General features: G+C 44.2%; 1 protein-coding gene across 4 annotated transcripts in view; it reads right to left on the bottom strand.

Moving 5' to 3' along the window:
• IBTK (inhibitor of Bruton tyrosine kinase) overlaps nucleotides 1-16,746 on the bottom strand; it is a 116,881-nt gene that overhangs the window by 29,191 nt on the left and 70,944 nt on the right. For all 4 annotated transcript variants that reach the window (XR_012902586.2, XM_075923811.2, XM_006115894.5 and 1 more), the window contains exons 21-24: nucleotides 11,621-11,733; nucleotides 10,407-10,555; nucleotides 8,797-8,960; nucleotides 5,268-5,360 (exon numbers count right to left, since the gene is read on the bottom strand). Coding sequence is in view for 3 of the 4 variants with exons in the window: in XM_075923811.2 (XP_075779926.2) it covers nucleotides 5,268-5,360; nucleotides 8,797-8,960; nucleotides 10,407-10,555; nucleotides 11,621-11,733 (519 nt within the window). In the remaining variant the exon portion in view is untranslated. The remainder of the gene's footprint in view (nucleotides 1-5,267; nucleotides 5,361-8,796; nucleotides 8,961-10,406; nucleotides 10,556-11,620; nucleotides 11,734-16,746) is intronic.

Here is a 16,746-nt window from a genome sequence, read left to right on the forward strand (position 1 = left end):
ACCCCAACTCAGACAAAGAATAAGGAGAATGGAAAACAATATTTCTGGTACTAACAAACATCAGACTTAAGATGTTCACAGGTGAAGCTGCCAAGAACAATTAAGGCTACTGACAACTTTCTGGATCCATTATGACTGATCTTCACACAGACCTCCTGACTCAGTGGAATCAAAGGAAAAGCCAAAGAATTCTAGACTCTAGTACAAAAGGAGAGTACCATCAATGACAGTGAATTTTGTTTGATTCTTAGGCAGAACTGGATACAACTGTCAGTCATTCTCCATGAATGAAGAGTCCTAGCTGGGATATATCCTTAGCTGAGAACTTGAAACTTACAAGTTGAGAATTTTTCCATTAGCCATTGTGACTACCTGAGTGAAGGTTCAGGTAAGTTTACAAAACAATATGGGTATGTCTATACTACAGCGTTATTTTGAAATATCTTATTTTGAATTAACTATTTCAAAATAAGTTATTTCAAAATAACACGTCTACAAACAAAATACATTTCAAAATAGCGTTTTGCTATTTCGAAATAGTGCTTCCACACTGAGTGGACGCTGAATCGCATTTAAGGCCGGCCGGAACCAGGCCCAGCAGGGCATCAGGTCAAGAGATAGCCTCAGGCAGCAGCCACACAAAGTATCTGAGGTCTGTGCTTAAAGGGACTCCTCTCCACGCCCCCCCCCCTTCCCCCGGACAGCTGGTTTTCAGCTTTCCCTGCTTGCTTGCCTACCTCGATGAGGGACAGCAAAGCATTTTGTCTCTGCATGCTCTAGTTGCCCTCACTTGGGACACCACACCACTCTGCAACATGGAGCCAGACCTGCCCATGGGCACTCTGGTGCTTCTCATGGACGCGTTGCTGCGAGCCTGGCTGCACTTTCTGCAGGCTGCCATCCGGGAGGCTCCACCCTGAGAAGCACTGAGAGCCTCCCTGGTCTGCCCCACTGGGGGCTTGTGCCTCATTCCTCCCTCATGTCCTTCCACCTACCCCTCCCTAAACCCACTTCCTGATGTCAAATAAAATACATGTATTTTCATGAACAAACTTTATTTAACAAAACTGGGGAAGGGGAAATGAAACTCAGGTGAGAATGGGGAAAGGAGGCGGGAGAGGAGAGAAGAGAGAGAGTGGGAGAGGGGAGCTGGAAGGGGGAAGCAAGGGGAAGAAGGGGGAGGTGAAGCTCCGGGCTCAGAGGTGGGGGTCTCGCTGGACCAATTTGATTTTCATGCAAACCTGCTCCTGGGTTCGCATGTGGCCTTTGGTGTCCAGGTTGGCAGCTATCCTGTCATAGATGGTCGTGTTCCTCTGTCTAGTGAGGAGATCATGGACGTTGGGGTCATCCCCCCCCCAAACCTGAATAAAGTCCAGGATCTCCACCCTGGACCAGGAAGGTGCCTGCCTTCTCCAGGCCCTGGCAGGCTCCTGGGAGCTGGCAGACTGCTCCTGGGGAGCAGAGGAGGGCTGGCTGCCAGTGGCTTGCTGGCTCATGTTTTGGGGCCACTGGCTCAGAGGCAGTGACTTGCAGGCTTGGAGCTGGCACAGGCACTGTGGCCAGAGTCAACCCCTTTAAGGGTTCCGGGGAGGAGGTAGGGAGAGGAGTGTTCTTGGTTGAGGCTGGAGTGGCCACCAGGGCATCCTGGGGAGGCTGGAGGCCCCCTATTTCGATATGAGTATCTATACAGCACTTGTTTCGAAATAGCTATTTCGAATTTGGCATTATTCCTTGTTGAATGAGATTTACCAAATTCGAAATAAGCACTCTGCTATTTCGAATTTATTTCAAAATAGCGGTTTGGCTGTGTAGACACTAGTAAAGTTATTTTGAAATAACTTTGCTGTGTAGACATACCCTATGAGAATACCACTGAGGTGACTAGTACAGATGACCAAGTCCAAGGGAGAATGAAAGCCTATATGTGTCTTTTTAGAATTAATGCAGAATAGGTTTGAGGCTAAAATGTCAAAGATGCAGGACCAGGAAACCAAATATGACTGGAACAGACACTTCCATTGCAGAGGCATAGGAATTGTGTCCACTTCTCATAATCCCCAAACACATCCAAGCTGCTCGCTGGAAACTCAGAGGTTCCTGTCAATGTGCAGTTATCATGAATAAATAGGAGAGGCGTGCAAATTCAATGATCCAACATTGGTAAGTGATGAGAAAACAGAGTTCCATATACAGTAAACTTCCGATAATCCAGAACCTTTAGGACCCAGGGGGTGCCGGATTATCAGATATGCCGGACTATCAGAAGGGGGGGCTATGAGGGGTCTGGAGTGGGGTGGAAGGGGATGCCACCCCAGACCCCTCATAGCCCCCTTCCCCTCCCCCGCCATGATAGTCAGGCTCTGCCCCAGGAGTCAGTTTCAGCAGCAGCTGAATCAGGGATGCCTGCAATAGAGCAGATGGGGTGCTGCCGAGTTGGTCCCGCAGCGCTGAGGGGCGGCGCTACAAGACCAACCCGGCAGAACTCCAGCTGCTCTGCCCCAGGCGTCCGGATTCAGCCTGCTGGTGAAACTGACACTGCTGGTCAGTTTCAGCAGCGGCTGAATCCCGACGCCTGGGGCAAAGCAGCTGGGGTGCTGCCGGGTTGGTCTTGTAGCGCTGCCCCTCGGTGCTGCGGGACCAACCCGGCAGCACCCCAGCTGCTCTGCCCCAGGGGTCCCCAAATCAGCCGCTGCTGAAACAGATCAGCAGCTGATTCCAGGAAGCCCGGGGCAGAGCAGCTCTGCCCCGGACTTCCTGGAATCAGCCGCTGATCTGTTTCAGCAGCGGCTGAATCGGGGACTCCTGGGGCAGAGCAGCTGGGGTCCTGCCGGGTTGGTCCCACATCGCCGTCCTTTGGCGCTGCGGGACCAACCCGGCAGCACTCCAGCTGCTCTGCCCCAGGCGTCCCCAAGAGCAGCTGGGGTGCTGCCAGGTTGGTCCCGCAGCCCCGAGGGGCAGCACTACCAGACCAACCTGGCAGCACCCCAGCTGCTCTGCTCCCGGCTTCCCCGATTCAGCTGCTGGTCAGTTTCAGCAGCAGCTGAATGGGGGAAGCCTGTCCAGCTGCCCCAGCACTTCCGGGTTCCTGATGGTGCCGGGCCATCAGGAGTCCCGGAGCATTGGATGCCGGACTAATGAAGTTTTACTGTATCTAACACTGCTGATGCCAAACTTCATAAACTCACAGCAGGGTATTCTATTTTGATTAACACTGGGTAGACAGCCATTTCAACTAACAGTTTACCAAAGTCATCAATGAAACCAGGAACATTAGTGCTACTGGTATTGGGCAAAACTTCAAAATGATTTTTTTTCTGGGTGGATTTAAGGACCTAGCATCACCAATGCAGGCAGCAGACTTCTTCAAGCACAAAGATTAGAATGAACTGCAATGCAAGACTTTTAGCATCAGATTAGATTGAACCAGACTATTTCAGGAACTTCTGTTTCTCAATGTGTATGCTAGAGTATCATCAATCTTAGTCAAACACAAACTTGGACACTGCTTCAAGGCAGATAAAGAGTCACTCAGGTGAGCAGCTCCCTGAAGTCAATGATAGAATTAATGACAGACTTCGTGAACTGGGCCTGAGGAGCCTCCCTTCAACAGCACAGATGTTTGAGGAAGTTGTCTCATGTTGCATGGGTCCAGATACCAGTGTCAAAAAAGCACCTTTTCTTTAAAAAGAGAGAAAACTGACTGATAACTTAACCAAACACAGATAGTCCTCAACACTTCAGCAGTTAAGAAGAAACTAAAAGGCAACTAGGCTTCTCTGTCTTTTTCTATTTTCAGAGTCTTCCACATTTAGAAAATGGGATCCCAAGGGACACTTTGCTGGTGTCAAGAGGTAAAACATTATCAAGTACCACCAATAGCACAAAGTGGAATTTAAATAAGTGTATATGTTGGATGCAATTTTTTTTTAAAAAAGAGTGCAAGGGAAGTCAATTGTTTGGTTGGACATACAATGAATTAGAGCAGGGCTACTCAACACATACATGCGGCCCATTTATTTGCAGCCTGTGGTGCAGTTTGGGTTTATGCAGGGCTCAACACGTGGCCCATGGGTGGGATCCTTTGAACATGGCCTCCACTGGAAACACGTTCCCCAACGGCAAGTCAATATAATGGTCTTCTGTTGATATGTGTTTTAGTAGTTAAATTTCTGGACTGTCATTACTCATTAAAAGTGCTGTCATATGGGTGGGAATCGGGTAAATATTGCATTTTATTAATATCAGCAGAACTGACTTAAATAGAGCCTGCATGTTGCATAGTCTTGCGTTAATCTTTGCATTCATGCCCATCAGCATAAAAGAAAATATTTGCATATATTTGCATATATATGCAACAGCACTTAAGTTTCAGCCCTCGGCATGTGCTGTGAGTATCACTGTGGCCCCCAGAGCTTTCCAAAGTTGAGTAGCCCTGCATTAAAGTTTCTTCTAGATATTATGCTTTCACATTGCTCCTCCGAGCGAGATGGTGGAGACTTCCCAGGATGTTCCCCCTTCTCTGATCAAGGCAGAATCATTGACCACTCTCACGTATGGGTAGACATACCTAAAAATACCCCCCCCCCCCCAAAAAACAAAAAAAACCCCACTAACTCAATTTTTATGTTTATGTATATACAGTTTTACTGAGTATTTCTGGTCTAAAGTTTTAATTTACCATGAATTTTGTTTCCAAAATGCACTTTTCCATCTTGTGTTTGCTCCTTAAAATACAGACAGGTGACAATTAGGCTAATAGGTGGGCAAAAAAGTCCTGCGAAAGGTCCAGTATGCACTGAAATCATCTCTCCCCCCCCCCCCCCCCCAAATCCACATCAGTGGTAATCTGGTACAACACCATGCAACTGGGGAGTCTGGAAGGGATGGTGGGAACAGATGATACCCAAAGAGCAACAAGGTGGTAATTTACATTATATTTGAACAGAGAGAGCCCAAAAATGGTTGGCCAGGTAGGCCGCCGATTCCACATATGATCTGTTATTTTACTAATATTTCCATTTATGTCTCAGGAGTCCAAGTGAGGGTTCTGCACTAACTTGCTTAATCAGGCCATTGCATAAAGAGACATACATTTTAAATACATGGACAGAAATTCCATAACAAAATGAATAAACAAAGCTGTACAAACACAAAAAGAGATAGATTTTCCTTCTTTTAAATCTTAAACCATCTGAACCACGAAGTAAATCCATAATGGTCTATTCGTCAACATCTCTCTTTTTTATAGATTTTGGTTTTTTACCAACCTTGAATTTGTCTTTGGCATAGTTCCACGCTTCTGCATATTTTCCTCAAGTTCCATGATGGTTCTTAGGTCCACAGCAGGAGGACTGGCAAGGCTGAATAAAAAATAAAAAAAGTTACCTTTCAAGGCACTCATATTTACTTACATTCCACAGTTTCCAATCTTCATTGGAACCTTCTAAGTCATACTTAAATTATACATCCGGGTATCATTGGATGTCTATTTCCTCAATTATGGCAAACCTCAAATAGAATGTTTTTGACAAAAAAAACCCGTTTTATATATGTATACATACTGAGTACACAAAAATACATCCAAGATTCATTACAATGTGAAAAGAAGCGGGTGTGTTTACTTTTAAGAAGTCATTGTAAATAACATATTTAAAACAAGGATACTTGCTTAGTCAGCTAGTAACGGATTCATAAATTCCTTTTGAATTAATATGTGCAACTTATTTATATTAGAAGTACAGGCAGTCCCCGGGTTACGTACAAGATAGGGACTATAGGTTTGTTCTTAAGTTGAATTTGTACGTAACTCGGAACTGGCTCCAGATTCAGCCGCTGCTGAAACTCATCAGAGGCTGACTACAGGAAGCCCTAGGCAGAGTTGCTCTGCCCCCGGCTTCCTGGAATCAGCCGCTGATCAGTTTCAACAGCGGCTGAATCTGGACACCTGGGACAGAACAGCTGTGGCACTGCAGGGTAGGTCCCCGCAGGACCAACCCGGCAGCACCCCAGCTGCTCTACCCCAGGTGTCCCGCAACAAAAGCCTAGTCTGCTTGGGGGGGGGGGGCACTAGCTGCGCCGCCTCCCCTCCCAGCAGACCAGGGAGACCCGAGCAAAGCCGCGGAGGTGCAGAGGTCCCGCCGCCTGTGCGGCTTTGCTCCTGTCTCCCTTCTGTGCTGGGGGGAAGTCCCCCCCCAGCACAGCAGGGAGACAGGAGCAAAGCCGCACAGGCGGCGGGACCCCACTGCCCGTGCGGCTTTGCTCCTTTGCCCCGGAGCAAAGCCGCACAGGCGGCGGGGTCCTCCGCCTCTGCGGCTTTGCTCCTGTCTCCCTGCTGTGCTGGGGAGTCCTCACCAGGGAGACCCGGAGCAGCTTTTCTCGCCCCAGAAGACACGGTGGCGGGACCGCTGCGCTCTGGGCGGACCCGCCGCCCGCGAGCTCCGGGGCGAGAAAAGTCCCATTCGTAAGTGCGGAAGTCGGATCCGCGTAAGTCGGGGACTGCCTGTATTACAATATTCTCTTAGAAGATACATGGCCAACTTTAGCCCTTTAGATGATCAGATTTTAAGCGACCTTGAAAAGGTCTGCAAAATATAGAAGAGAATATAATTTCCTATGGTCCCCAATAGGCTTTCCCCTCACACAGATATATCATTTCTCCACTAGAATTAAAATAAATGCTACCATCTTGTAGTCACCATTAATCAGCTTCATTTAAAGTGACTCATCTCTGCACGTCAGGCACACATATGCTTGCAGACTAAATGTGCATTCCCTAGCAGGCTCTGAAGTACCCACAGTGTATTGAATTTTTTCCTGTTACCTTCTATTTTAGGAAAATCTGTACCTTTGATGAAGGGCACAGTTAATATATAGCATATATTCACAGATTCTAAGTCAAGAAGGGACAACTGTGATCATCTTGTAGTCCGCTCTGCATAACAGTAGCCAGAGTCATTCCCTTAGATAATTCTCATTTGGCCTAACCTTTTATCTTTTAGGGGGTGAAACACTGCAGGGAGCACGGGGCCAGCAGGGTATTCAAGCAGTCCTCTGCTGGCCCCGTGCTTCTGCTGGCATTTCAAAGCGGAAGCGCCACATGGAGCCCGGGGTCAGTTAGGGAGCTGGACGCTGCCGTTGAAATGCCACAGGGAAAACGTCATCAGGCTCCACGCAGCATTTCAAAGCAGCAGAGCCGCATGGAGCCCGGGGTCAGCGAGGCCCACCCTCAGCTGCCTCTTTCTGATACAGGCAGCAAATGCGGAGGGAGGGAGGAGGAGGGAGGAAAGAGGAAGCATCTAGTTGTTCATCTCTCCAGCTAGGGCTCCACCATCTTGCCTGCCAGCACACCAGTAAGTAGCCCTCCTGCCCCAGTCCCTTTCCCTTGTCCCAGCCCTTGGCGATAGCACTGGGGGAGGGGGCTAGAAAAAAGGTCCCTGAAGGGCTAGGGGAGATCTGGGGGAGGGGAAAAGAACAATCCCTTAGCAGGATAGGGAAACCTGGGGTGGGGGGAAGAGAACAAGTCCCTGGCCCCCAACCCCCCCCCCCCCACCACACACACACACTCACAAATTTGGCAGTTATAGGTTTACAAACATAAACATTTGCTAACATCCCTAATGTACACTAATACTATGCAGCAACAGATTTCTACTACAACATAGCACAGAAGATTCTAAGTCAGACCACACCAAATGCCATTGGTATTGAGATAGGAGCTTCAGTTACTGGGACCTGACCGTGTTGAAGAATGCAAAAGTCAAGAGTCACTGAAAATTTGCATTGCTTGTCAGGTTTATAAGGAGCAGACTTGGACAAGTCAGAAAAATGTTTCTTGACAATGACTACTGTTGTTGACTCTACTCCTGCTTACTCTAGGCAGATGACACTGATTGCAATCCAGGTCAGTGATGAACCAGAATGCTTCACTTGAAATATGAGACCTGGTGCCAGAAAAACCCTTTGGGGTGCTAATTAAAACGGATTTCAGGACAAGAGCAGATGGCTTTTGAGCAGGAGCGGGCAATAATTTTTGTAGGGGGAGGGGCACGTCACCAATGTTGATAGGCACCGCATGCACGGGGAAAAAGACTTTGTGCGCTCCCCTATGGGGTGGGGAGCACGAGAGATCTTTCCCCCCTTGCCCTGCCAGGGACGGGAGGTGCCCAGAGACAATTCGCACCACGTGAAGCATTCTGGTTCATCACTGATGGGGGGAAGGAGACTTTGCATGCTCCCCCAACCCCAGGCCATGCAGATAAAATACTATAACTACATTAAGAATCTTTGAAGCCAACACATTTTATCATAAATTGTCTATAAACAGAATAATGTTCAAAATTGTCAAACATCTCCCTCAAAAAAAAAAAAAGGGTACGTGACAGTGACAACCCCAATTTATTGCAGTAACAGTATTATAAAGTGCACTTTTACTGCACAGTACTGTAGTACTATTTTTTTAATTAAAGGATGAAATAAAGGATCCAAGTAATAGAAAGAGCTACTTTAAAATATAAGTCCTTAGAAACAGTGTCCCTTTTAAGATCATAGAATCAAGATGTATCTAATGATTCTTTATTATTCTTCAAGAGAAAGCAAGCATATTAATTTGCAAAATGAAAGCCAGCATCTTTAGGCAACATGTCAAATGTTGCTAGTATCACATGATCAATTTAAACACAGCTAACTTTTTGCTTTGCAAAAAAGAAAGAATATTAAATTACTAATGTTCATTATATCTTTACCAAACAGAAAGAACAATACTTGCCAGCTAATTAAATACAATAAATGTTGCTGTACCTGAAAGAGGTAGCAACCCAACCTGGAGAACTTGCAGAATTGTTTTTATTACTGGGTATTGACTGTGGAACAGACTGTTTCAATGCTGATGTCCCCTCACTTAATTTCATCTCTGTATTTGAATGCGGGGCTTTTACATCCTGAACATACATTTTGTTTTTTATCTGAAACATACAAAAAATTACACTGAAACAGAGTTTTTCCTCCCCCATTTAGAAAAGGATGAATGTCAGAAGTGACAAAAATGGCAAAAATTAAAATATACAGGCAGTCCCCAAGTTACGCGGATCCGACCGCACTTACGAACGGGGCTTTTCTCGCCACGGAACTCGCGGGCGGCGGGACAACCCAGACGCGCAGTGGTCCCGCCACTGCATCCTCCGGGGCGAGAAAAGCTGCTCCGGGTGTCCCTGGTCTGCTGGGGACCCCTCCCAGCAGACCAGGGACACCGGAGCAGACCAGGGACACCCCGAGCAAAGCTGCAGAGGCGGCGGGGTCCCGCGCCTCCAAGGCTTTGCTCCAGGTCTCCCTGGTCTGCTGGGGGGGGGGGGGGGGGAAGAGCGCCCCCTCCCCCCAGTAGACCAGGCTTTTGTTGTAGACACCTGGGGTAGAGCAGCTGGGGTGCTGCTGGGTTGGTCCTGGGGGGAGCTACCCGGCAGCGCCCCAGATGTTCTGTCCCAGGCTCCAGATTCAGCCGCTGTTGAAACTGATCAGTGGCTGATTCCAGGAAGCTAGGGGCAGAGCAACTCTGCCTCGGGCTTCCTGTAGTCAGCCCCTGGTCAGTTTCAGCAGCAGCGGCTGAATCTGGAGCCAGTTCCGAGTTACGTACAAATTCAACTTAAGAACAAACCTATAGTCCCTATCTTGTACGTAACCCGGGGACTGCCTGTACACGAAGAGAGCTATAGGAAATATCAGAAATAGCAGATTTATTTTAATTAATCCCAGCTCAATCTGCATTATTTATATTATGTTTAACTGACAGCATCCATCAAAAAACAAGAATGACATCATAACTATGTTCAAATACATTACTAGATAAACTCGTGTAATATCATTCTTAGAAATTTGTTACAGGTCTAAAATAATGATTTTGTTACCTAAGACTGGCATGAACAGGGATCTGCATTAGTTTCAATTCTTGTGAACTTCATTTCTCTATATAAAACATCTCTTTATAATTATCATCACTAATCTTTTTATCTTATGCATCAGGTTCAGAAAATTAGCTTTATTTTGCTAAAATAGAGGTTCCTTTTATACTTTGAGATAAAAAAATGAGGTAAGGATTTTAGCATAAGAGAATTGAAAAATTTAAACACAAAAACACAACAAGAAGATATATAAAAGATTTAAAAATCCTGATAGCATACACACACACACAAATACCAGCACCACCTATTAAAACTGCAGAGGATTTGTGTGCATTTATGTGAATAATCACACACTTTAAACTATTTAATGATGAGAATGTGACTAATTTTTCTTTTTAAAAGCAAAAAAAAAAATCAAGCTTTGCATTTTTTTCAAATGCACATAGAAAGGCAAAAAAAAAATTAAGGTAAGACCTTTTTTTAAAAAACATATTTTTATGAATCAAAACATCCAACCTCTGTCTTATTTGCTTGAAATCCTGTTGTGAAGTCAGGGGATTGTAAATCTCTGGGACTACTGACTCCAGCATAACTGCCCTCAGAATCAGATGTCAACAATTCTGGAAGAGACTCCACAGAGTTCGCCTTATCCAATTTTATTAAACCTAATGTGTATTGGAGAAGAATACAACATAGAATTATATAATGAACAGCAGGATTGTTATACAATGGTTATAGAAAAAAACATGCAAAGATGGAAGGTTGAAAATCATATTTTGAACATTATACAATTATAAAACTAAAAATATAAAACTATAGATAATTATCAATATAACATTTAAAAGGGTAGTTCATCATATAATCCCATACAGTGCAGGTAACTACCATCACCGGGCAGAATAAAATAGCCTCCCCCATTTCTGCCTTTCTCTAGCCTGATTGAAACAAACCATCTACTTGAAAAAAGGAATTTATTTACTTTTTCTATTTCTCACAGATTGGGCAACGAAACACAGGCTAATCAGTTTCTAGTCACTTTCTTTCAGGGTCTCAAGTGGTGAGTCAATGCTTGGGCTGCAACATTTCTGGAGAATAATTAAGTTACCAAAAAAAGAACTGATAAAATGTCCTTTAGTCTTAGTTTTATAAAAGGCTTGTTTTCCTTAAAACTAAGTTTGGGGGCAAAGTTAACCTGGCAAATATCCCTTTAAGAACAGTACAGAAAACAATATCACTTAATTCTGTAATCATATATATAGCAGCCCAGTGTCTGAGAGTCTGGAACGCCAAAATGCTGGCTGTTCCCTCTGGAGGGCGCTGTTGCCTGAAATGTTGGCTGTTCCCTCTGGGCAGCCCATGCTGCATGGGGAGTGAGGGGCCCAAACAGCTGCTTATGCCACTTGGTCCCCCGCGGTGGCCCGGCTGAACAGTGCAGAAGTCAGCCGAGTGCCACGGAAGAAGGGGGTGGGGCCTGGCCATGTACGTCACCGCCTCGCCCCCCTTCGCCTCCTGCCATGGCACTCGGCTGACATCTGTGCCATTCAGCTGGGTCGCCTTATGATGGGCTAATTGGCTAGTTCATTACATAAACCATTATAATCCATCTTGAATATTTACAAAAATGTTGTGTTAACTAAGAATTTCTTCTAAAGATGAACAGATAGCAGAAGTATAATCTAGCTGATGCTAGATCGTGTGATGTTTGGAAAGAAAATTCATTTGCCACCAACCTGTGGAGGGCGGACTCTGAATAATATCTGAAAGATTATATCCTCCAGAGCTGTCCGATCGTCTTCGTGGCTTCTTTTTAGCCCTCGTTTTTGCTTTTTTGAGAAGAGCTTCCCTATTAAAAAAATGTGTTATATATATATGAAGTGTTTAAAAATAACAACGTTTATATTTTAAATCACTTAGAATATGAAAGCTTATTTACAGACTGGGTTGTTAGCACCGGTTATGATTATATATAGTGCATCAAGTGTGTGTGCATGAGCATGACAAGTCAAACTAAATTACTGGCAAGATAAATGTATCAAGATTAGAACATAAGGACGACCATACTGGGTCAGACCAAAGGTCCATCTAGGTCAGTACTCTGTCTGCCAACAGTGGCCAATACCAGATGCCCCAGATAGAAGGAACATAACAGGTAATTCTCACATGATCCCTCCCGTCACCAGTAGGAACCTTGAAAAATTAATTTTAGACTGGTGGAAATATTATGCATATTTAAAATCAAAGCTGTGGCATTTAAAATCATTTGTGTTTGTGCTCTGAAGCACTCTGACAGAAGATGCCATAGAAATACTTTAGCATTATTAGTAGGGCTGTTGATTAATCACAGTTAACTCATGTGATTAACTCAAAAAATTAATGATAATTACAGGCAGTCCCCAGGTTACGTACAAGATAGGGACTGCAGGTTTGTTCTTAAGTTGAATTTGTATGTAAGTCGGAACTGGTACACATTGTAGGGGAAACTCTAGCCAAACATTTCTCCAGAGCTCAGTTTTATTCTCCCAAACCTCACTTCCCTCAGTCCTTTATTCTCAAGCTGAGGTGTCTGCTGAGAAAAGCTGCTTTGCGTCTCTCTGGTCAGCTGGGGGGGGGGGGGGAGGGGGGGCGCTAGCTTTGCGTCTCCCTGGTCTGCTGGGGGGAGGGGGGGCGCTAGCTTTGCGTCTCCCTGGTCTGCTGGGGGGAAGCAGCTAGTGCGGGGTTGCCTCACCCCGTTTGTAAGTAGGGATCCGATGTAAGTCGGATCCATGTAACGCGGGGACTGCCTGTAATTTTAATCATGATTAATTGAAGTTTAAAGTGTACTTTAAATAATAATATATCAAATGAAATTTATTAAATATTTTTGGATATTTTTCAACATTTTTCAATATTATTTCAATTACAACACAGAAAACACGTCCTCACAGAACTGTGTTCGTATTATATTTTAATACAAGTATGTGCACTGTATACATGATAAACAAAAGAAATAGTATTTTTTAATTCACCTCATACAAATACTGCAGTACAAGTTCACTCAAAACAAAAATGATGTAAAACTTAACAGCTTATATGTCCATTTAGACCTACTTCTTGTTAAGCAAACTGAAGTTAACTGGAGCACATGAAAGCTACATACACTACAATAGGACAGTAAAGAGCCCAACTCCTTTGTAGTAGCCACACACAACTCCATACATCTAGGTGCACACTGGGCATACACCTAGCTTACCTACCACAGGGCTAACAACAATGTCACCAGTCAGAATGAGTGGGAGAAGAAGAGGAGGAAAAAAGGAACTAGCAGGAGCCCACCATATTTCTCTGCATACAGAGCTCTGAAAACTTAAGGTCAGTCTGCTCTGATAGAGGGAAAAACTTATTTACATTTTAGATGGAAAACCACCACAATTTTTTAAAGCTTGTAGTATGAGGCTCATTTGCAGACAAACTCTTATTAACTTTAATACGGTACAGAAGGTGTAGACTTCTTCAGCCCTCAATCATTAGTTTCTGTTTCTTAAACAGTTTCTAAATGCTGATTTTTCACAGAATATTAAATAGATGACTTCTCCTTTTACCCTCTTACTTTAGTGATAGAAATGTAGCCGTGTTAGTCTGGGGTAGTTGAAGCAAAATGCAGGACAATGTAGCACTTTAAAGACTAACAAGATGGTTTATTAGATGATGATCCATAAACCTGGGCACCCCGGACGTCCCATCATCTCTGGTATTGGCACGCTCACTACTGGTCTATCCAGCTATGTAGACACTCTTCTCAAACCCTTCGTAACCAATACCCCCAGCTATCTCCGAGACACTACTGACTTCCTAAGGAAACTACAAAACATCGATAACCTCCCCAATAATACCATCCTTGCCACCATGGATGTAGAAGCTCTATATACCAACATCCCACATGAAGACGGATTACAAGCAATTAGAAACACTATCCCAGAGGACACTACTGCCAACCTGATAGCAGACCTATGTAACTTTGTTCTCACCCACAATTATTTCCAGTTTGAGAACAACTTATACCTCCAGATCAGCGGCACAGCCATGGGTACACGCATGGCCCCACAGTATGCTAACATCTTTATGGCTGACCTAGAACAACGTTTCCTCAACTCCCGTCCCCTTTCACCCCTCCTCTATCTACGGTACATCGATGACATCTTTATGATCTGGACACATGGCCAAGAAACACTGGAGATATTCCACAGAGATTTCAACAACCTACACCCCACCATCAACCTCAGCCTGGACCATTCTACTTCCTGGACACCACCGTACAAATCAACAATGGAAAATTAGACACCACTCTCTACAGAAAACCCACCGACTCATACAGTTACCTACATGCATCCAGCTCCCATCCAGAACACACCACACGATCCATCGTCTATAGCCAAGCCCTTCGATACAACCGCATCTGCTCTAACCCCACTGACAGAGACCAGAAGCTTCAGGATCTCTACCAAGCATTTATAAATCTCAACTACCCACCCAGAGAAATAAAAAAGCAAATTGAAAGAGCCAGACGAATACCTAGAAACCATCTACTTCAAGACAGACCCAAGAAAACCAACAATAGAACACCACTTGTCATCACCTACAACCCCCAACTTAAACCTGTCCAACACATTATCAATAAACTACAGCCTATATTGGAACAGGATACCATACTCAAAGAGGCTCTGGGAGACAGACCCATAGTCTCCTATAGACAACCACCTAACCTCAAGATGATTCTTACCAACCACCACAGGACATACCACACTAATACCAACCCTGGTACCTTCCCTTGCAACAAACCCCGTTGCCAGCTTTGTCCACATATTCATTCTGCTGATACCATTATTGGACCTAACCAAGTGAGTTATAAGATCAAGAACACATATTCCTGCGCATCCAGAAATATAATCTATGCTATCATGTGCCGAAAGTGTCCGTCTGCTATGTACATTGGACAAACATCTCAGACACTTCGCCAAAGGATTAATGCCCACAAAACAGATATCAGACAAGATCACAAAGAGAAAACAGTTTCTTGCCACTTTAACCAGAAAGGACACTCTCTCAATGACTTAACCACCTGCATTCTGCTACAAAGACCTTTTACATCTGCACTTGAAAGGGAATCCTCTGAACTGTCATTCATGTTAAAATTCGACACTTGCCAACAAGGACTTAACAAGACTTTGAATTTTCTCACCCATTACCAAGACAGTTTCCCCAATTATCACCTGTAATACCATTAACTCACAAACATCCCACTCTCCCTACCTTTAATATCAGCAATTCACAGACACTTACCTTCCTTCCTCCCCCTTACCACCCCCCCGCATCCCCCTTCTGTTCTGCAATGTGATTTGTCCTTTTCATATTTGTTCATTTTTTTAAATTGTATCCTTTGGTATATATGGTTGTGACTACTTTCTTCCACTATTTGATCTGAGGAAGTGGGTCTGGCCCACAAAAGCTCATCATCTAATAAACCATCTTGTTAGTCTTTAAAGTGCTACATTGTCCTGCATTTTGCTTCCTCTTACTTTAGTGATCTTACCTGTTTCCATGGCTTCTGCCACTTGAACACTGATTACTACCAAATACATCATCTTCTACCCATAATCTCTTATTCTCCGTACAATTTCAGATTTGTGCCTGTCTCTTGACACCTCTCCCTGGATTCAGCAGGTCTAAAACTGGGTTTATCATATTTCCCTCAAAGCTTTGTATTCTTGAACACGTTTTGTTGACTGCAACATATAACTTGCTGCACAATCTCACAACTTGGAATCACTTTCAAATCTTCTCCAATCTCAAAATTAAGATTTGCCAGATTTTACCACTTTTTCTTCTAATCTCTAAAATTTGTTAATTCCCTTTTTGCTCCCCATTTTTCACGCTCTAGTTACTCTAACATTCTCTCCTCCAGCCACCATGGTTGCCTCTAAGATTTTTCATCCTTGGGTGTATTGAATTTTCTTTTGTGCAACACCAATACCAAGGCAGTGTGTGGATGTGCATCTACTAGTACAAACAAAAACTAAAGATATAAATATATATAAATATATATTTTAAATACTCCATAGTGTGGAAGAAAATATTATATTAAAAACAAGAAATAATTAACAAGAAGCAATGCTTATAATTATTTAATATTAAATCAAATAAAAAGAAAATTAACACTTCCCTTGGCTGAAGAAATGGCTTGTGCTCACAAACTCATGATACTATTTATATATGTTAGTCTAAGGTGTTACAGGATCAGAACTCTACCAGACAGCAAAGACCTGGCCTTAATGCAATACTAATTAATACATGGTAAATTGTATTTACCAGGATTAAAACATTATTAAGATCAGAGTTTTAGGTATCTGCAACACTCAAAAAAATTTACTAAAAGAATATTTCTCTCTCTCACCTTAAGCTATTAACACAGGGCTGGGCAATAATTTTTGATGGGGCCACTCTAAGAATTTGGTAAGTGGTCAAGGGCCACACACCTCCATTATATTGATGGAGGAGGTGTGAGGGTCTGGAATAGAGGTTGGGTGCAGAAGGGAGCTTGGGGTAAGGGATTAAGTGTGGGATCTGAGAGGGAGTTTGGGTGAAGTAGAGGACTGTGACCTGGGGCAATGGGCTGGGGTGAGGAGGGTGTACAGAGCTTGAGAGGGGATTGTGACCTCAGACAGGGTTGCAGGGATTTGGGCTGTGACCAGGGATAGCAGTTTGAGGTGCAAGATCTGAGAGGGGGTTGTGACCTAAGGAAGAGGAAGTTACTCACCTTCATGCAGTAACCATGGTTCTTTGAGATGGGTCCCCGTGGGTGCTCCATTCATAGTGTCCGGCT

Source organism: Pelodiscus sinensis, chromosome 3 (assembly GCF_052426305.1).
Source record: "Pelodiscus sinensis isolate ZL-2025 chromosome 3, ASM5242630v1, whole genome shotgun sequence".
Classification (NCBI taxonomy): domain Eukaryota; kingdom Metazoa; phylum Chordata; order Testudines; family Trionychidae; genus Pelodiscus; species Pelodiscus sinensis.